Source organism: Caretta caretta, chromosome 1, assembly GCF_965140235.1.
Source record: "Caretta caretta isolate rCarCar2 chromosome 1, rCarCar1.hap1, whole genome shotgun sequence".
Classification (NCBI taxonomy): Eukaryota; Metazoa; Chordata; order Testudines; family Cheloniidae; genus Caretta; species Caretta caretta.
The window spans coordinates 37,499,281-37,520,476 of NC_134206.1; the positions used below are offsets into that span (position 1 = coordinate 37,499,281).

Sequence of the window (21,196 nt, forward strand, 5' to 3'; positions counted from 1 at the left end):
GGGGGAAAGTCCATACAGAAGTTATAGGCACCCTGTCAGTTAATTATTGTACGCGACTTCTTTTTAATCTCTTTATTAAGTTTTGTTTGTTTTATTTTTAGCAGAGTTTGCTTCATTTCCAGTTGGTCTTACCTAATCTTTATATTGCCCACCGTGTGGATGGGGGACAGGGGTTTTTTTTGTTTGTTTGTTTTTTACCATTAGCATCTTCATGAAAGGAAACTTGTATTTGCTAATGAACAGGGTATGTCGTGTTTATTTTTAAATGGTTTTGTCCTTCAATGTGGAAAAAAAAAGATCTTAATTAAAATTTTCATTAGTTTACATGGCAAATTGAATCTGGATTATGAGCCTTTCAGTGCTAGGGAATTTCACACCAATGTAGCTACGCGAGCAATATGTATATTCCAATGGCCCGTTTGTGAGACAGGGAATATCAGTTCCATTAATATTCTTCATTTATATGTTATGTTACTTAGAAACCTTTTGGAATGCATGCTCCATCCTTGAAAGAGCACCCACAGAGAGTAAAATGCTTCTAGTGATGCTCTTTGTTTGTTGATGTGCTTTTTTTAGTGGCTATGCTGGTGTTCGTGTGATGATGATGATGAATGTTGTTTGTTTCTATTGAATTGTATTACTGGTCTATCTTCTCATTTAGCAATTCATTATCTTCATTTGAAGACACCACTGAGCCTGTTTCACCTTCCACTATGATGATATGACACTAAATGTGAACACCTTTTAAATATGGTGTCTCCTTCACTGGGCCAGGAATAAACCCCCTTCAGGCTTTCACCACTTGCATGAGATGAAAAATAAAGTTTTGTAGATTGGGAAGATAAGTGGGTCAGCATTCTGATGAATGTGTGCACAAATCCTTGTTCTGCTAATATCTTTAATATCTTTTGAAGGACTAAATGTGGATATTTATAATCATGCAAAAATTATTCTAAATGATATGTACATGGAAGTATGTACTGTATAATATAGTCTGAGTTCTCACAATTCAGGTGCAATCTAAACATCGCATGTGGCTGTATTGTTTGCACTCAAGTATATTTCCCTATAGTGGGTCCAAACTCTGAAAACTCTCCTGAGTGCTTATTCCGGCAAAACTCCCATTAACGTCATTGGAATTTCAGCTATGACCAGTGAAACCTCAGTTAACTGACACTCTGTAAACTGTATCAAATTAGCTTTTCTACAAATCTTTCCATTGTCAAATCCTCGTTTGTATTATCTTTCATCCTGAAAGATAAAGAAGTTCCTTTGTTAATTGTCTCTTTTGAGTGATGCATAAGCATCTAAAAACTGCTCTAGACTTGTAATTATTAGGCATTAAATATGGCTGCTTTTGAATGTTCCTTAAATTGTAGCTGCTAATTTACTCAGATTAATAAAAAGCATATTCTTTAAGGTAACATTTCTCCTATCCATTCTCTATTGGAGAAGTACTATTTTTCATGTTTGTTTCAAGTGGTTCATGTCATGTATATCTTGGAGAACACCAAAGGCTAAAGTCATCCTTGATCAAAGTTAAAAAGAAATGTAGGGTTTTGAGCACTTGTTCAAGTTTAAGTGAGGTGGACCATCTTTTTGAAGAGGTTACAGAATAAATTGATTTTGACTGGGAGAATAGCATAGCCACAGCCTCCTTTCAGATTGCACTGATGAGAACAATACATGGATGATGCTATAAGTCAAGAAAGCTAATCTCACTTAAAACCTATTATACGAGTTTGATCAAACTGCGACAAAATCATAGAAGCAAAAAAAAATACTACTAGACAGCTCCGCTGCACTTAAAGTACCCAGCCTGTGCTAGATAACATTACAGTATAAAACAAATTGGAAAGCAGTGTATGGTAACCTCTGAATTCATTTTTTCAGCCAATTCAGCAAAGCTGAATGGGAGAAGAAAAAGTTTGATAAGGCAATTGGGTAAGTACAAGATCTTTAAAAATAAGTTGACATAAGCACAATGACGCTGATTGATGTTGTACATGTAAAAATTTGTTCTCTTTATAAAAAAGAACTTTTTTAATTCAATTTTTAATGAAATGTCAGTATTAACAACACCATTTGCTATTTTATGCTTATCTTAGCCATACGTTGATTATCTAATGTACTACTTTTCTAATTGCTTCTTAGTAACTGGAAGGACTTCTTAAAATGATAAGCGTTTACTTGTGACTGTGTAACTGCACATATGAAGGGTTGAATAAACTTCATGAGGTGGGGTCTCACTTTTGACTGTGGCACAGACAAGTTGTGATTTATTAACAGGCCACTTGCCACCAACTATACTAACAGGATGTGTGGCCTGGGATAAATGATGTGGGATTTCTTAGCCATGATTTAGGCATGACTGCATTACTTCCTTTGTTTAATGAGGATCACAAATCAAGGGATAATGTCCTTTTTCTTAACACAAGGGCCATATTGACTGCTTATTAAAATACATCTTCCTTGATCATTCACTTTCTTGACTGTGTAGGGTGTTGCACCATTATGCAGATAATTCATTTCCATTTCAAACAGGTCTTTGATCTATAGTGAGGTAACTTAATCATTATACTAGAGATTTATTTACATGTTGTTTGGGATTTTTCCAACAGCAAAGTAAACCTGTGGGCATTCAAAGAATATTTTATCCATTTTTATCATTTCCAATGTCTGCTAGGACAAGCAGGGAACCTATGCATATTTTCAACAGGCTTTTTTTTTAAATGTTTAAAGAGACTGTGTAATACCCTTCTAGGCAGTTTTGTTAATCTCGTGCTGGTCCAGAGCTGACATTCTTCACTATCGGGGTAACTCTGTACGTATAATACAAGTGGTAGTTTAAAGTGTAGCAGGGCAGTAATAATAACAAATTACTTGTCATAATGAAAACTGTGTCATGTGTGGCACTCCCTTTCTACAATGAGTTCAAGAACACCAAGACGTTAATAAGCAGGTCTTACTCTTCTTCCACAGAAATATTTCCATGGTGCTTCTGTGGAAATGATTAGCAAGATGATGAAACTCTTATTTTCAGTGTGGTACAGGCAGATATCATAGGTGTAATACTGCCATTAAAATGTACAGAATACAGAGGATAAATATTTTTTGTTCTCGGTTACTTTGTTCTAAGAGCCTTGTCAGATAAGGGAAAATAACCAATGTCAAGGATTATTCTTAAAAGCAAAATCTGTGGGAATTTACTTCCCCCAGCCTTTTAGTTTCACCAGCATTTCCAATAAATCCTACTCTTTACTTTTCTTCCAGCTACTCTTTTGCTATTGTTGGCATTAACATAACTGACCTTGCGTACAACCTGCTTGTGAGTGGCGCGCTGAAGACCCATTTCTACAATGTTGCTCCAGAGGCTCCGACGTTATCCCATTTCCAACAAACATTCTGTAAGTTTTTTGTTTTGTTTGCATTACCAGTAACACTGCCTTAAAATCACTCCCGGATGGTGAATTGCAGTGAACAACGTTGGTGCAGCACGGGTGGGCATCATCCTAATCTTATTATTTTATCTTTGTGATGTTTGGACCCCGGAGCATACTATGTATGCTGTTGTGCAAAACAGACAGGTGAACCAGTTCAGGAAAAAGATGGGGAGGGGGAATGACAGAATCATACAGAAGGACTCCTCCCATCTATCCAAGCCAGACCCCTCTTTCTCGATATAATCTCCTATCCACTCTGCAGTGCTTACCTGCAGAACATCTATGATACGGATACTACGGAGCAGGAACTCAGCACTGTAAATAGGAGTGATGAACTGATGCATTGGCAGCTGGACCTTTTTCAGAAGGATAGGGCCTTCCACTACCTCAGCACAACTGGTGAATTAGGATCTGAATTTAACTTTAAAGAAAAATTAAAAATTGAACTTACAAAAAGGGGCTTTTCAGGATGAGAAATCCTGTAAATGGTTTGGAGCTTCTGATGATGGTACAGGGAAAGGAGAGTCTGCCTGAACTACGAAAGAGTAAGATCTGGAGTTAACTAGTAGGCAGCATTTGGTAGCGTCTGATGGTTGAGGTTAGAGAAGGGAATGAATTAATGGATGAAGTGTGTGGGGGGGGAGTGGGGGGATATGGGTTAGAATGAGAAGGAGCTGAAAATAAAATGGAAAATAATATAAGCAAGCATTTGACAAGAGGAAGTTGAAGGTGTTAGATTTCTTTTTTTCAAGTAGGATCATCAGAGACAAACGGAATGGAAATAGTGTCAATAACTGTATTGCTTGTTCCCCCCTTCTAATGTTTTGGTTAGATTACAATAAGATCTTTGGGGCTGAGACCAGTCTTATTTTATGTCTGTAAAGTGCCTAACATGCTTCTGGCTGGTAGATATAGTAAATAAATCTTAAAGTGCTTAAAATATTCACTAATGCTCTTCAGAACTGTGCTCCTGTATAAGATGACTCATTACCCTGTGGGCAAGCTCTATACACCAGCAAGGATCAGCCCCTGTGGTTTTGTGATGGATTCTGGGTTGTCACAGCTGGCTGGAGCAGGCTAGCATAAATTCAGGGGAGCTAACCTTCTTACTGTGTGGCATGTGACAGATACAAAGATTCCACTATAATCTCTGCAGACTACAGCTGAATGTGTGTGTTTAAGGTCAGTTTACAATGAGTTGTTTGCCAAACAAAGAGGAATAGATACTTCAACATTTCAAAGGCTCTTTTTCAGCGGACTTTCAGAGACTTTCTCATTGACGCTGTCCAGTCATCAGTTTCTGCAAATCCCTTCTTGGCCAGTGTGCCTTAGTTTTTTGAGTGAGTGAGTGGATCTTCTGGATAGGCCCATGTTGTTTTCACATTGTCTGTTATCTCCAGTGTTGCTGCATCCTCAAAGTCTTGTGAAATCCACAAAGTTTTAAGTAATTTTTACACTTTAGAAAAGCCTTTCCAGAGGTGACCGCTTGTTTTCTGTGTGCCAGTGCTCCACTCCAGCCACCAGATGTCACTGTTCTGCTTGGTGATCCCATTGCAGAGGCTTCTTTCTGCTCCCATCTTTACTGACTCTACAATTCCATCTTATTTCACTGCCTGTTCTGTGTGCCTACAAAAACAGGGGAGTTCCCTGACCAGACATGGAGACCGTTTGGGAGCAGGCACTATAGGGCTAAGAAATTACATTTACCACCCTCTCTCCTAGCTTAATGCTGCAGTGAGATAAAAACCACAAGGCTAAGAATTCCATGGTGGAGTAGACTTCCCATGCTGATTGGGGAGATGGTGGAGCTGCTGGGGATGTGGGGTGGCTGGAGTGGTCCCAAGGTGGTGGGATTGTGTGTGGGAAGAAAGTCAGGATATATGTAGGGAAGGAGTGCTGCTTTCTCTATGATCAAATATCTGACAGACTGACCAAGCCAAACATACATTGTTGTTTGTTTTGGAAGTGGGGGGCATTATGAATTGTTTTTTTCACGCAGTTTTTCACTCTCACAGTTCTGTATTCTTCCGCACTACACACTCAGTTTTCCCCCACGGCCTTAGTCATCCTAGGTTTCAACTAATTGAATGCAGCTGAGAAAAATTGAAACACAATTAGGCTGCAGTAAATGCCTGAAGGCTGTATGTCTGAATCTGAAAATCAAAATTGCAATGCACAGCAAGCACTCTTTCTAGGTGAAAGAATACAATAGCTGTACTGATTTGACCTCTCCAATACTGGGCCAAATTCTGCTCTCGTCTGCAGCCATCCAGTCCACCTGGACTTTGGTGGGTTTGCCTGGGCGTAGCTGAGTGCAGAATTTGACTCACCATTCCCACGGCAGCACTGAAATCTCTTGATACTACAAGCAATGCACTCAATTCTGTATCGTTCATTAATATGAAGTTCCTTTTGATGTAATAAAAATAACCGTTCATGCTGAACACCAAGCCACTTCTCATGCTGTATAAATAATAATACTTTTGAAACACCTGGATCATGAGAATCACAACCATGATATATTTCCCTTTAATAATAATTATTAAGGGTGTTTTGCTGAGCTAGGTTTTTCCTTCAAAGAAAAACCTTCCAGCTTTAGGAGGAGTATCTGTCTGCCCAAGTACATGAAAATGGTATTGTTTATAAATTAACCATGGAATCCACTGTGTAGCTTGTAAAGTCTAGCAATAAGGCACCATTTTGAAAGTGAATAGACTGAGTGAGATGTTTATCAAACCAAAGATGGAATAAAGTACATAACAAAAGTGTCCTGGAATAAGTCCTGATTGAGCAAAGCCCATGGCATATGTTTAAGTCCATCCCTATTCGGGAAAACACATAAGGCTGTGTGTAAGGCCTGTTGGCTTCAAGCACATGCTTAAGTGCTTTGCTGAACTGGACTACACAACCCATAGTATTTCTTGACACAGAGCTGTTTGTTGACAATGTTCTACCTCCAGACCACTGGTGAAAAAGTGATGCAGAAATCACAGAGGGAGCAAAGAATAAAAACAATGCCTTTATCAGGGCAGGTATCATAGGGTATATGTTTTATCTCATGCCTTTTCCCTACACAAGGCGGGTTTTCCAAGGCCAATTATTTCTTGCCCCTGGCATTTGTCTAGCCACAGTTATGTGCAAAGCCAATATGGTGGAATCCTTTATTCGTGTTTAGAAAGACGTGTAAAACTGAATGTTCCTGGCAAAGATCCAGTAACTAGTTGTTTTCAGACTGTAAGTTAGGTTAACTCACAATTCATAAATTAAATGGTTTTTAAGTGTAGGGCTTGTTCAGTAAATATTTTATTATCGAACTTCCCTAGAGGCTGTTTATAATATAGAGTAAGTGTTGTTGCATAGATATTTGAGCATGAGAATAACTGAATATAAACAAAAGACATTTGGTAAAGACTGATTCTTATTAATAATGTCATCTCTTAATACTTATAGCCTGCAGTTTAATATTAAAATATATTTTGTATTTCACTTGTTTTATCCAGGCGTAAGTTAACAATTTTATAACTGCATATCAAGAGAGGAGAGATCTAGTAATTAGAGATTTATTTTAGTAATTTATTGGTAAAGTTGGGCCATTTCATTGATATAGGTAACAATAAAAATTTTAAAGTTTGCATTAGCAATTGAGTAATCTTTCAAAAGTGCTTCTCTAAATTCAGGCCTTAATTCAAGACAACATCCCAATTTGGGAAAGCTTTAAAACACATGAGTAAATGTCCTCCTGAATGGGAGCTCTTGGTGTCCTAGAATTAGTATATTTTCTTCTGTTAAGTAGTACATTATAGTAATTCCATTACTATTGCGAGCACATCTTTATAAGTTATTTCATTTTCATTATTTGAAGATGCCTCTTAGAGGCTTGTTTTAATATTGTATGCTGTAGTGCTTTATTTCTTAGTATGATTAACACAGCTTCATCAAATAATACATCAGACTTCAATGGTACTAGTTTCACCTACCCCACAGTATGCATTATGATGTCTGATTGCAGTGCTTGCTATTCTGTAGACAAGAGAAGATCTTTACCTGTGTTCCAATTCTTTAAATATTGAATTTTTTTTAGGCTATTTGATGCATGAATTCCATAAATTCTGGATTGAAGAGGATCCACTGGACATAATGGAGTTTAACCGTGTGCGAGAGAAATTTCACAAGCAAATTTTAAAACAGCTCCAGAATCCAGACATGGCTCTGTGCCCTCACTTTGCTGCCTCAGAAAGCTTAATCAACATGTAGTCATTCACTTGATTTGATTTGAGAACACTGCCTCACTCTTCTCTTACGTCACACTTTAGATCATCACTAACATATTGAATGACCATGGCGATTGTATGCATGCCTTTTGGTGCAGTATTCATCTATTTTTGTCATAAATATTAGATCCCCTTACACGTCTCTTTCCAGGGGATTTCTCATTAAATGGGTGCTCATATTGCGGCATTATGCAGTGTTACGTTCTGAGTTGATGTCCAGGTATCAAGAGTTTTCTATTTTTTTAGACCTTTTTTTCCCCATAATTCGGCATTGAAATTGTATTTCTCTAGCATTGTTTTGTATATGTGGAATAATTATCTGAATCTTGTATTGTGAAAACCTTTTAACTTATTGATATGTTTTGTGATAACGACTGACATTTCAAGTAAAGTACATGTTTGGATTTCATCTAGAAGATAATGTATGTAACTTTAATCTAATGCACAAAAACACATTAAAGACCAATTTTTTCCATGCAATCATATATGCTTAATGAAAAATTAATGAGGTTTGAGACAAATGTCAGTGGGAACAATTTATTTAAAATATGCAGAATTGCAATGGGACTCCACAGCTGCATGAATACGAAAAGAGCTGAAGACTTTGCTGCATTCCCACTGAAGAGCAAATATATTCATAATGACTGAACATCTCAGGTGGTCTTTACAAAAAGTTACATAGGATTATAGCCACCCAGCACCCACTAGCCCGTCTAAATTCCAGTGCACTGCTTTGAAAGCAAGGGGTTAATATGTCACATGTCTGAATGCAGCATGAGTTGATCATGTGTTGGAAGTACTGAAAACTTTACTTATTGTTTTGTCAACTCAATTCCCAGGAAGGAATTGGGGTGAGGGATAGCTCAGTGGTTTGAGCATTGGCCTGCTAAACCCAGGGTTGTGAGTTCAATCCTTGAGGGGGCCATTTCGGAATCTGGGGCAAAAATTGGGGATTGGTCCTGCTTTGAGCAGGGGCTTGGACTAGATGACCTCCTGAGGTCCCTTCCAACCCTGATATTCTATGATTCTATGAACTGAGAGATCTAGTTGATTAGAAGGTTTAGAAGAAAACCACACAAGTTTACCAGGTCACTTTAAAAAAGGTGTCTGTCACTGTGATTGACCAGTGTTTACCGGGGCATTTCATACCCTGGATATTTTTTTGCCTTCTGAACAATCAATTTTAGTATCAGTCCAAGTTTGTTACCACTTGCATATTGAGATAAAATGTAGAGTATTGCCCAACTATGTGAATTATATGAATAAATTATCTGTCATTCTCAACAGGGAAACAGCATGGGATTTTATTTCTAAGGTACCTACACATAAATTAAAATGAAGGTTCCTGTGCTTTCAGGGATGTCATTGGGTGAAAGGGAACATACCCATCTCAGCAGCACTTCTCTCTGGCCTACATGAAAAGCAATATGGGCCTGATCCAAAGCAAATCTCCCATTGACTTTGAGGCTGCAATTTTCCCCCAATGACTTTAGAAACTAGAGAGACTCAGAATACCCACTGTTGCACACAAGGTTGCATGAAAATGGGAGAAATAAGATATTTGTTCAATTCTTTTGGTTCTTGGTTAGCACTGATTTGGAGAGAGATTACTTACAGTATTGGTGAGGACAATGCATGTAATGCCAGCAACATTATATTTAAATGATGTTTTTCTGTCTCAAACTCAAAAAGCATCTAAAACAGCGTCTGGATTATAACTTTTGATGCTTTACAATTCTATCTTCTCTGTTCCCCACATTTAATTGAGCAAAGCAATCAAATTCAGGCTGCAATGTTTTGCACATAGTTGCAGCCTGCTGAGATTTTAAAAGAAGACACAATATTTGATCCTCTACATCTGAATTTGCAAGAGAAAATCCAGGTCAGTGTTACCTTTCTAAGGGCTGGTCTTCACTACTGGGAGATCGACACTGCTGCAATCGGTGCAGCAGGGGTCAATTTAGCAGGTCAAGTGAAGACCCACTAAATAGACAGCAGAGCGCTCTCCGGTCGACCCCGGTACTCCACCTCTCTGAGAAGAGTAAAAGAAGTCAACCAGAAAGCGTCTCCTGTCGACACAGCGCAGTGAAGACACCAAGGTAAGTCGACCTAAGCTATATTGTTCACATAGCTGGAGTAGCCTAACTTCATAGGCGCTGACTCCATGGGTGCTTCGGGGCTGGAGCACCCATGGGGAAAAATGAGTGGGTGCTCTGCACCCACCGGCAGCCAAGCTCCCCTCCCCGCATCACCTCCGCTGAGTGTGACGTGTTCCTGCTCCTCCACCTCCCACCCAGCATTTGCCCTCTGTGTAGCAAGCTCCAGGAGGGAGGCAGGAGGAGCGGGAATGTGGTGTGCTCAGGGGAGGAGGCAGGGCCTGGGTGGGGATTTGGGGAAGGAGTTGGAATAGAGGCAGGGAGAGGGTGGAGTTGGGGTGGGAACTTTGGGGAAAGGGTTGGGGTGGGGGCGGGACAGCAGTGGAGTTGGGGCGGGGCCAGGGGCAGAGGAGGGTCGAGCACCCACCGGCGCCAGTAGAATTCAGCACCTATGCGTAACTTAGATCGTCTTATGCCAGTAGTAGTAAACTCACCCTAATAGTGTGACCTTCACAGCTATGGTATGTCTTTTCTCCAGGTGCCTATACGTTCCGAAAATAACATCCAGTTACGTGTTAGCATAATGATGACCCAGCTGCTTTCGTGATACTTCTGCTATCTTCCAGCGAGAGTGGTGTGCAGTGTTGCTGTAGCTGTCTCAGTCCCAGGATATTAGTGTGACAATGTGGGTGAGAGAACATCTTTTATTGGACCAACTTCGCTCCATGAGAGAGACAAACTTTTGAGCTTACACAGAGCTCTTCTTCAGGTCTGGGTTTCCCAGACCAGAAGAAGAGCTCTGTGTAAGCTTAGAAGCTGGTGTCTCTCACCAACAGAAGTTGGTCCAATAACAGTGAGTAGTGTGCAGAGAGATGGATTCAATGGTGCTAAACATGTAATTTCCCTTTCCCTTAGAGACCCATCATATCCCCTTTGCCACCAAGGAAGCCCCACTATTTTTGTTTTGTGTATTTTATTTATTTATTTTTGCAGTCCATGTTTTCCTCAGTCTTGACGGGCAGCACCCTTGTTCTTCCTGTTCTTGTCCTATTTGCAGCAGAGTGGCTCCATCAAGATGGCTGTGAGCTATTTGGAGAGGGTGGCTCAGGGATTCTGTGTGCTTTCTCCTATTGAGATCTGACTTCAGATCCTGCCGCACAAGAAAACAAGCTCAGTCTTGCTCCTCTCCATCCATCCCCTGAAATGGTGCAGTAGCTGACTTTCCACTGAGCTTGCTGAGAAGAGGTCATTTATTTTGTTTTGCACAGTGCCCTGCACAAATGGTCCCAACCTAGTTGTGCCCTTTTAAGTGCTACCACAATATAACTGAGAAATATTGAGATCTTAAAGCCACCATCTTTCTAACCCGGAAGGGTTTTCCATCACAGTCTGTCACCAACGTTCCAGAGAGGCCGTGATGACTGTGAGCGCTGGACTGTGAGCCAGGATCTTCCCAGTGTGAATTGTGCCTTTGCCTCTTAGGCTGTGTGGGTCTATCACTTAATCTCCGTGTTTCCCAATCTGTAAAATGAGGGTCTTGCTTACTCTTGGTCATGGCTTATAATTAAAAAAAAAAAAGTTTGTCTAACACTTTGAAGAAGAAAAATGCTGCATTTGCTAAATGTTCTGATTGTTGGTACCTTGCAATCTCCAGCCACTCCTGCAGCATTCCTAGTCCTTGTTGCCAGTCATGGGACCAAGAGATTGAATTGATTAAAAATGTAACATTGGGTCCCTGTGTCTATCAGCATAGAGCACTGCAACTGAGCCACTAGCTTCACGTTTGCTAGTAAGAGTGAGTTATGTAGACTACATTGTCCCTCTCTTTTCTTGGAAATACTTTAAATGATTTGAAAACTAATTGGTCAGCTTGATCATCTTGGGTTACTACTGATGCAAAGAAACAAACCATTTTACTTGTAGTATTTAGCTTAAATGACGCACTGTATTGTGGCAATTTAGCTGAGCTAAGGGTGGTGAAGCCAGACTATTGGCAGCGCAAATTATAACATGAGTGTGTTTAGCTAAGGGATACCTCATGAGCACTTTGCTGGTGGAATCCCTCTACTTCAACTGTGTATCTCTATTCCCCCACACTGTGCATGCAGCTCAACCATGTTTTTTTTCCAGATATAACATGAACTATAGAAAATGGCATTTGGCCCTGATCCTGACAAGTGCTGAACTGTCAAAATTCCCATAGATTCCAGTGAGATTTGTGGGTGCTCAGCATCTCAGGACAAAGAAAAAGGTTTCTATTGCACTTGAAGGGATGCTGTCAAATTGTATTGGGTCAGATTCTGCTGCCTGTAATCCTGTTGAGTCATTCCTTACCCTACAAGTTGCCCAGCTGAAGTCAGTGGGACAATTTGCAGAGTAAGGTGCAAATTAAACATGGGTGAAGGAAGCAGCATCTTCACCACGGGGGATGGGGTGAACCCACATTTCTTGACTTGATATCAACACCTTTTAGATTAGACTGAAATAATTTTGAAATTCAATTCCCATGTCACTGATGATACTGTTTTCCTGGCATTTCTTGCAGCTTGTTTTGCTTCTGTTCCTAATCATTTTCACTTTCAGGTTCTCAGTGTTGCAGTGTTCCTGGGGGAATTCTGCACACGCTATTTTAAAATTCTGCCAAATTCTGCATCTTTTATTTGTCAAAATAACACAATATAATCTCACCAATTTTAATTATTTGTGGTAATTTATTTCAAAATACCTGTCAGCAAGTATGTCTGTAACAATACAGATGACAAAAAAGATTCAGGAAGTGTTTTTTGACAAATAGGTTCCTTACTAGGCATATTAATATAGAACTCTGAGTAATAATTTATTTAAACTACAATACAGAACTGTATTTCCCGCACCCCTCAGAAGCAGTTCAAAAGTTTGGAGGAGTTGGGAGTAACAGAGGAACTGAGGCAGAGGGAAGTAAATTGCTGGGAAGGAGCCTTGATGTGAACTTGAAGGATTGTTGAATATGGGTGGGGAAAGTATGGAACAGTTTTTTGGTGGGGGGCGGAGAGGGATTGTTAGGGAGCTTCCCCCATGCAGACCCTGGCTGACCCCTAGCCTCTCCCATCCAGTCAGGTATATCTTCCCCTGTCCCCTTGTGTCTTTGCACCCCCACTCAGTCACCCACTCCCCCATCCCCTATGTGTCTCTGTGCCCCCACTCAGCCATGCTCAGTCTCTATATGGCCCTGCACCCCCTCCCCCATCACCACATGGCCCTGCACTTCTCCTCCCATTCAGCCCCTGCCCCAGTCTGTCCTCCCCCATTAGCCCTTATGAGCGCCTGTCTCCCCAAAGCCCCTGTCTCCTGACCTGGCCCAGGCAGGCACTGTGAAGAAGGCAGGCTCTTTCCCTTCCCTAGCTGGCTGGGAGCAACTGCTATGATCTGTTGCCACAGCAATAGGTGGGCAAAAGTCAGAACTGCAGCAACAACTCAGCAGTCTCTCTTTTCTGCACAAAAAATTAAAAATATGCATGGCTCATTAATTGTGTGTGCACAGTAGCGCAGAATTCCCCCAGGAGTACAGTGTTTAGTGTATACAGTGTTGGAGAATACCTTTGAAAACAGGGTTTATAAAAAATCATGGAAACTTTCCTCTTGGTTTTAGGTTTTGTTGTGTTTTTTAAACAAAAATTGCAAAAATTGGCCCAAATTCAAATTGATGGTGTCCGTTTGTTTTCTGTGATTTTACTTTCTGGTGTTTGTATTAGACTTAAATTAATTCGTGTTTTTATTTTTCTGACCTCTTCAGCGCTTTGTTTCTGGGGCTGAAAGTTTGTTGTTCTGTGCACTTCCCTATTGTGTTCTATTCTGTTGTGGTTAACCTTCTTTACAGGAGACGTTTGACTGGATGCTAGCTTCTTATAAGCAGGGAGAGAAAACAGAGAATGTAAGCAACTAAAGGATTTGTCTCATTTTTTGCTGTTGCCTTCTATGGGAACAGAATTGGGCCCATTTTGCTGTGCTGAAAATATCTCAAACTTACTCATGGAGTAGAGAAAAGCCTTAGCTGTGAAATGCTAATTTCACTTACTATAATTGGATGTCTTAGATCCTATCTTTCTCGATATCTATGGCTTTTGCTCCTTCAATTTGAATAAAAGATTTTAAGGGACTGTTGTAATCATCTGGTCTGCCCTTCTATATACCACAGGCTATAGAATTTAACCCATAACTTCTGGCTGAATTGAGGATCTCTCTTTAAAAGATACCCAAGCTTAGATTCCATAGTTTAACACAAGTGCTAAATAAGTCCTATGTATTTTTATATCCAGCCTCCAGTGCTGGAGTAAATAGGATGCTGAGACAGATCCCAGAGGCTGTTGTTGCCAAGTGCTCTACAGCAGCATCCCAGCGCTGTGAAAGGCCTCAGTGCCCATAGGGCTTCTTTCTCTGTCACTGCACTGGCAGATAATTACAGACTGCTTCATGTTACATGCCACACCCAGGGAAGGTTGTGGCTATGGGAAAACCACCCTGGCACTGAAAGGTTTAGTGTGGTGTGCTGCAGAAACGGAAGCGTGGAGCTACTGATGGAAAATGAAGAAAGGGCCATAAGAAATAAGTGACATCACGTTAACTTAAGTCCGTGTGAAATAGCATGGGGGTTTCCAACCTTTCTGACCATGCCAAGATAAATTCAGCTGCCACAACATAAACCCCTGGACTTAAATGGATTTGGTTGTGCTCTGAATTCTAGCTGTTGTCAGGGCTCCTACGGCATTGCAGGGAATTGACTACTACAGAGCTATGACAGTGTGAGGCTCTTGTTTTGCTTATAGCCCCACATAGATGATGCGTAGGAGTGGGAGGTGTTGCTGTTAGGTATCAGCTTTTCATCTGGAGTTCTAGCTTTCTTTGGGTTTTAGTAAGTTGTTACTATTTTGTCCAATAGCTCAGAGTTAGTTTCACTTTTCTTTGATTGCTTTTCTTTTCCAAGGGAAAGCAGTTTTTACTCATTTGCTGGCACAAGTCTATTTTTGTGTATACATACATGTCTCCAGAAGGAGCCTTAGCTCTTGGAATGTGCTATCCCTTGGCTTCTTCCTGCACCAGAGCTGCATTGAGAGTTGCCCAGGGTGGAGGGAGGGAGGTGGAGGATGTTGCTCTACCATAGGTTTGAGCATTCAGCTGATTTTAAAGAGCCCCTGTGATTGGTGTACATGGGAGATGCTGTGCCATCTGCCCCAGGAGACCTTGCAGGGGAGATGGTGGAGTGGAAATGCTGGCCAGAGTAATTCCCAGCCAGTAGGGAATTTTCAGCACATTGTAAATTGGGATTGCTGCAGATGTTTGGAGTAGGGAGTGTGTGTATAAACTATGGTGAATTGGGTGTCAGGGTGGCTGTGATCTTTTTCTTCCCACCCAACCTTTGCAAAGAGAGCCATTCTAGAGGAGGGGCACCTGCATATCCATGAGGGAGCAGAAAAGAGGAGTTCTACATGAAAGGGTGTCTGGGCAGCATCCCCTCTTGTGTTGTTCCCACAACGATCAGATGCTTTAAAGCAGATGGATCAGCTACTTAGCAGGAGCTGTCAGATGCTCCCCCCTCCCACCCTGCATCAGTCCTACCTGGGGGTCACAGCTGTAGTGTGGGCAGGAGAACTGCTGCAGTTCAAATACCTTGGTCCCTCTGTTCCCTACTTCCTCTCAGGGCTGGTGTACCCTACTGTTCTGCCCACCTCACAAGGGCCATTGGCAGCTCAAGGAGTTCAGAGGTTCCCTTGGAGTCGGGTAGGATTCCATCACTGACGCTGCAGGCTGTGTGGTACTGGTGGTCACACACCGCTTGGTACTGCCCTGCCCCTCCTCAAGCATCCTCATGCCCTGAGTAGTGGGATGTCAGCCCTTATTCAGCAGCTGAAGAGGAGACTCATTCTTCCAGTCCATGAGCCAACTCCTCAGCTAGTGTAAATCAGCACTGACTGCAATGGAGCAGGTCACACCAGGTGCAGATCTGTCCTTTTATCAGCAGCTACAGGTGATGGAAAGGTAATCCTCACTTAGCTCATACCTGGAGCTGCAGCTCCATAAGCACAGGAATATATTTAAGGAGCAGCGTTCAAAACACAGCACACTCGTTCCCTTGGGCAGGTGAAAAGTTACCTTCCCAGGCAATGATAGAAATGTCAAATATCTGCTCAATAGGGCAGAAGAAGTTCCCATCCCATGATTAGCAAATGAGTGTCTCTGAGCTGCAGTATGAAAGTTGAGTATCTCATGAATACTTGATTTCCCCCTTGAAAAGCCATTCAGTGATTCAGGTATCCTGTAGGAATTCCAGTGCTGTATGAATGTGTAACTCCTTTCAGATTCAATAAAGAACCAAACATTACCTTGAGACTTGGCAGTGCCGTTGGAAAACTACAGCACTCACATGTCTGATCTGCGGAATTGTGCAGAGACCGAATCTTTGTCACTTACTCTGCTACCTCTTCTACAGTACATGCAGATGAAACACCATTTGTAGCAGAAGCATTGTACATAATTTCCTTAAATGTAGTATGGATGTCTATAATGATTATCTACCATTCTCGTGTATTATGTTAAGTATGTTCTGTTCCATGTGTTCTATTCCATAGAATATCAGGGTTGGAAGGTCATCTTGTCCAACCCCCTGCTCAAAGCAGGACCAATCCCCAACTAAATCATCCCAGCCAGGGCTTTGTCAAGCCTGACCTTAAAAACTTCTAAGGAAGGAGATTCCACCACCTCCCTAGGTAACGCATTCCAGTGTTTCACCACCCTCCTAGTGAAAAAGTTTTTCCTAATATCCAACCTAAACCTCCCCCACTGCAACTTGAGACCATTACTCCTCATTCTGTCATCTGCTACCACTGAGAACAGTCTAGATCCATCCTCTTTGGAACCCCCTTTCAGGTAGTTGAAAGCAGCTATCAAATCCCCCCTCGTTCTTCTCTTCTGCAGACTAAACAATCCCAGTTCCCTCAGCCTCTCCTCAAAAGTCATGTGTTCCAGTCCCCTAATCATTTGTTGCCCTCCTCTGGACGTTTTCCAATTTTTCCACATCCTTCTTGTAGTGTGGGGCCCAAAACTGGATACAGTACTCCAGATGAGGCCTCACCAATGTCGAATAGAGGGGAACGATTCCTTGATCCGCTGGCAATGCCCCTACTTATACATCCCAAAATGCCATTAGCCTTCTTGACAACAACGGCACACTGTTGACTCATATCCATCTTCTTGTCCACTGTAACCCTTAGGTCCTTGTATGCAGAACTGCTGCCGAGCCATTCGGTCCCTAGTCTGCAGCGGTGCATGGGATTCTTCCATCCAAAGTGCAGGACTCTGCAATTGTCCTTGTTGAACCTCATCAGATTTCTTTTAGCCCAATCCTCTAATTTGTCTAGGGCCCTCTGTATCCTATCCATACCCTCCAGCGTATCTACCTCTCCTCCCAGTTTAGTGTCATCTGCAAACTTGCTGAGGGTGCAATCCACACCATCCTCCAGATCATTACTGAAGATATTGAACAAAACCAGCCACAGGACCAACCCTTGGGGCACTCCACTTGATACCGGCTGCCAACTAGACATGGAGCCATTGATCACTACCCGTTGAGCCCGACAATCTAGCCAGCTTTCTATCCACCTTATAGTCCATTCATCCAGCCCATACTTCTTTAAAATACTGGAAAGAATACTGTGGGAGACCTTGTCAAAAGCTTTGCTAAAGTCAAGGAACAACACGTCCACCACTTTCCCCTCATCCACAGAGCCAGTTATCTTGTCCTAGAAGGCAATTAGATTAGTCAGGCATGACTTGCCCTTGGTGAATCCATGCTGACTGTTCCTGATCACTTTTCCTCTCCTCTAAGTGCTTCAGAATTGATTCCTTGAGGATCTGCTCCATGAGTTTTCCAGGGACTGAGGTGAGGCTGACTGGCCTGTAGTTCACAGGATCCTCCTCCTTCCCTTTTTTAAAGATGGGCACTACATTAGCCTTTTACCAGTCGTCCGGAAACTCCCCCGATGGCCATGAGTTTTTGAAAGATAATGGCCAATGGCTCTGCAATCACATCCGCCAACTCCTTTAGCACTCTCGGATGCAGCGCATCCGGCCCCATGGACTTGTGCTGGTCCAGCTTTTCTAAATAGTCCCAAACTACTTCTTTCTTCACAGAGGGCTGGTCACCTCCTCCCCATGCTGTGCTGCCCAGTGCAGCAGTCTGGGAGCTGACCTTGTTCATCATTCTACAGATAGCATGATGACTGTGCTTGGATAGTAAATTGTCAAGTGTTATAGGAAAAAAAACCCTAAAATAGAATGGCAGTAAGTGTGTAAGGCAATGTGAAGAAATGCAGCCTACTCTACTTGGGGGAATATAATTTGATACTACTAAAAATGTAATCACCTGTATAAAATTGACATCTAGCAGAGTCATGCTGTGACATTTTTATTCAGGCATGCAATTAAATCCTTGCGTGCAAACAGGCATTCTCCATGCAGACTGACCTTATATATGCAGTGCGTGCAAAGTCACACTGTGCGGAGGATGCCATTTTGCAGAATTAATTTTGTTCTTCAAAATAGCATCTTCCATGTATGTTCAGAGGCCATATGGATTTAACCCCCGGGCACAGCCAGTCCTGGGGCATGCAATGTGTGTCTTGCATGCACAATGGCATGCCATTGATATCTGATGTCCATTTGGGTCAGATCAGAAGTTCTGGTAATTGTTTGTGTCTTTAAAAGAAGGCGGGTTTGAATTATCCATAGGCAAATTGAAATGGCAGGTGATGTATTATCTGCATGCTTGAATGTGACAGTTACCATTCTATGCCTGCTTTGAACTGCCAGGAATTAATTCCAGGACACTTCAACTCACTGCTTTTTAGAACCAAAAAAGATTGTGGAAAATTAGCTTCCTTCTTATTAAATTACCTGCAGCAAGCCCTGCTGCAGAAAAACATGTGCAGGATCTCTGGCAATAAAAGAAAGCAGGATTTTGAAGTAACCTGGCTAATATAAATAAACATAAATGTGCATGTTAATTTATAAAGAATAATACTGAGCACTTACATGGCATCTTTCAACCAAGGACCTCACCTTGCTTTACAGCCGGGAATTAATTCAATGAGTACCAGCTGCATTTTACAGAGGGGGAAGTTTCATAGATTCATAGATATTTAGGTCAGAAGGGATCATTATGATCATCTAGTCTGACCTCCTGCACAACGCAGGCCACAGAATTTCACCCACCACTCCTGCAAAAAGCTCATACCTATATCTGTGCTATTGAAGTCCTCAAATCGTGGTTTAAAGACTTCAAGGAGCAGAGAATCCTCCAGCAAGTGACCCGTGCCCCATGCTACAGAGGAAGGTGAAAAACCTCCAGGGCCTCTTCCAATCTGCCCTGGAGGAAAATTCCTTCCCGACCCCAAATATGGCGATCAGCTAAACCCTGAGCATATGGGCAAGATTCATCAGCCAGATACTACAGAAAATTCTATCCTGGGTAACTCGGATCCCACCCCATCTAATATCCCATCACAGGCCATTGGGCCTATTTACCATGAATATTTAATACCAAAACCATGTTATCCCATCATACCATCTCCTCCATAAACTTAATTGAGTTTAATCTTAAAGCCAGATAGATCTTTTGCCCCCACTGCTTCCCTTGGAAGGCTGTTCCAAAACTTCACTCCTCTGATGGTTAGAAACCTTCGTCTAATTTCTAGTCTAAATTTCCTGGTGGCCAGTTTATATCAATTTGTTCTTGTGCCCATATTGGTACTGAGCTTAAATAATTCCTCTCCCTCTCCGGTATTTATCCCTCTGATATATTTATAGAGAGCAACCACATCTCCCCTCAACCTTCTTTTGGTTAGGCTAAACAAGCCAAGCTCCTTGAGTCTACTTTCATAAGACAAGTTTTCCATTCCTCGGATCATCCTAGTAGCCCTTCTCTGTACCTGTTCCAGTTTGAATTCATCCTTCTTAAACATGGGAGACCAGAACTGCACACAGTATTCCAGGTGAGGTCTCACCAGTGCCTTGTATAACGGTACTAAAACCTTCTTATCCCTACTGGAAATACCTTTCCTGATGCATCCCAAGACCACATTAGCTTTTTTCATGGCCATATCACATTGGCAGCTCATAGTCATCCTATGATCAACCAATTCTCCAAGGTCCTTTTCCTCCTCCATTACTTCTAATTGATGCGTCCCTGGCTTATAACTAAATTTCTTGTTATTAATTCCTAAATGCATGACCTTACACTTCTCACTATTAAATTTCACCCTATTACTATTACTCCAGTTTATAAGGTCATCCAGATCCTCCTGTACGATATCCCTGTCCATAGAATCATAGAATATAAGGGTTGGAAGGGACCCCAGAAGGTCATCTAGTCCAACCCCCTGCTTGAAGCAGGACCAAATCCCAGTTAAATCATCCCAGCCAGGGCTTTGTCAAGCCTGACCTTAAAAACCTCTAAGGAAGGAGATTCTACCACCTCCCTAGGTAACACATTCCAGTGTTTCACCACCCTCTTAGTGAAAAAGTTTTTCCTAATATCCAATCTAAACCTCCCCCACTGCAACTTGAGACCATTACTCCTCGTTCTGTCATCTGCTATCATTGAGAACAGTCTAGAGCCATCCTCTTTGGAACCCCCTTTCAGGTAGTTGAAAGCAGCTATCAAATCCCCCCTCATTCTTCTCTTCTGCAGGCTAAACAATCCCAGCTCCCTCAGCCTCTCCTCATAACTCATGTGTTCCAGACCCCTAATCATTTTTGTTGCCCTTCGCTGGACTCTCTCCAATTTATCCACATCTAAATCCTTCTCTAAATTGGCAATACCTCCCAGCTTTGTATCATCCGCAAACTTTATTAGCGCACTCCCACTTTTTGTGCCAAGGTCAGTAATAAAAAGATTAAATAAGATTGGTCCCAAAACTGATCCTTGAGGAACTCCACTGGTAACCTCCCTCCAGCCTGACAGTTCACCTTTCAGTAGGACCCGTTGTAGTCTCCCCTTTAACCAATTCCTTATCCACCTTTCAATTTGCCTATTGATCCCCATCTTATCCAATTTAACTAATAATTCCCCATGTGGCACGGTATCAAATGCCTTACTAAAATCTAGGTAAATTAGATCCACTGCGTTTCCTTTGTCTAAATAATCTGTTACTTTCTCAAAGAAGGAGATCAGGTTGGTTTGGCACGATCTACCTTTTGTAAAACCGTGTTGTATTTTGTCCCATTTACCATTGACTTCAATGTCCTTAACTACCTTCTCCTTCAAAATTTTTTCCAAGACCTTGCATACTACAGATGTCAAACTAACAGGCCTGTAGTTGGAGGGCAGAGGGCAAAGTGACCTGCAGTCTATAGG

The 21,196-nt window shown here is 41.7% G+C and overlaps 1 protein-coding gene across 12 annotated transcripts in view; it reads left to right on the forward strand.

The window, feature by feature from the left end:
* ELMOD1 (ELMO domain containing 1) overlaps nucleotides 1–8,197 on the forward strand; it is a 67,132-nt gene extending 58,935 nt beyond the window's left edge. For all 12 annotated transcript variants that reach the window (XM_048844612.2, XM_048844587.2, XM_048844672.2 and 9 more), the window contains 3 exons: nucleotides 1,894–1,944; nucleotides 3,274–3,407; nucleotides 7,525–8,197. In XM_048844612.2, the coding sequence (XP_048700569.1) occupies nucleotides 1,894–1,944; nucleotides 3,274–3,407; nucleotides 7,525–7,697 (358 nt within the window). In that variant the 3' untranslated portion in view covers nucleotides 7,698–8,197. The remainder of the gene's footprint in view (nucleotides 1–1,893; nucleotides 1,945–3,273; nucleotides 3,408–7,524) is intronic.
* The last annotated feature ends 12,999 nt before the right edge of the window (nucleotides 8,198–21,196 follow it).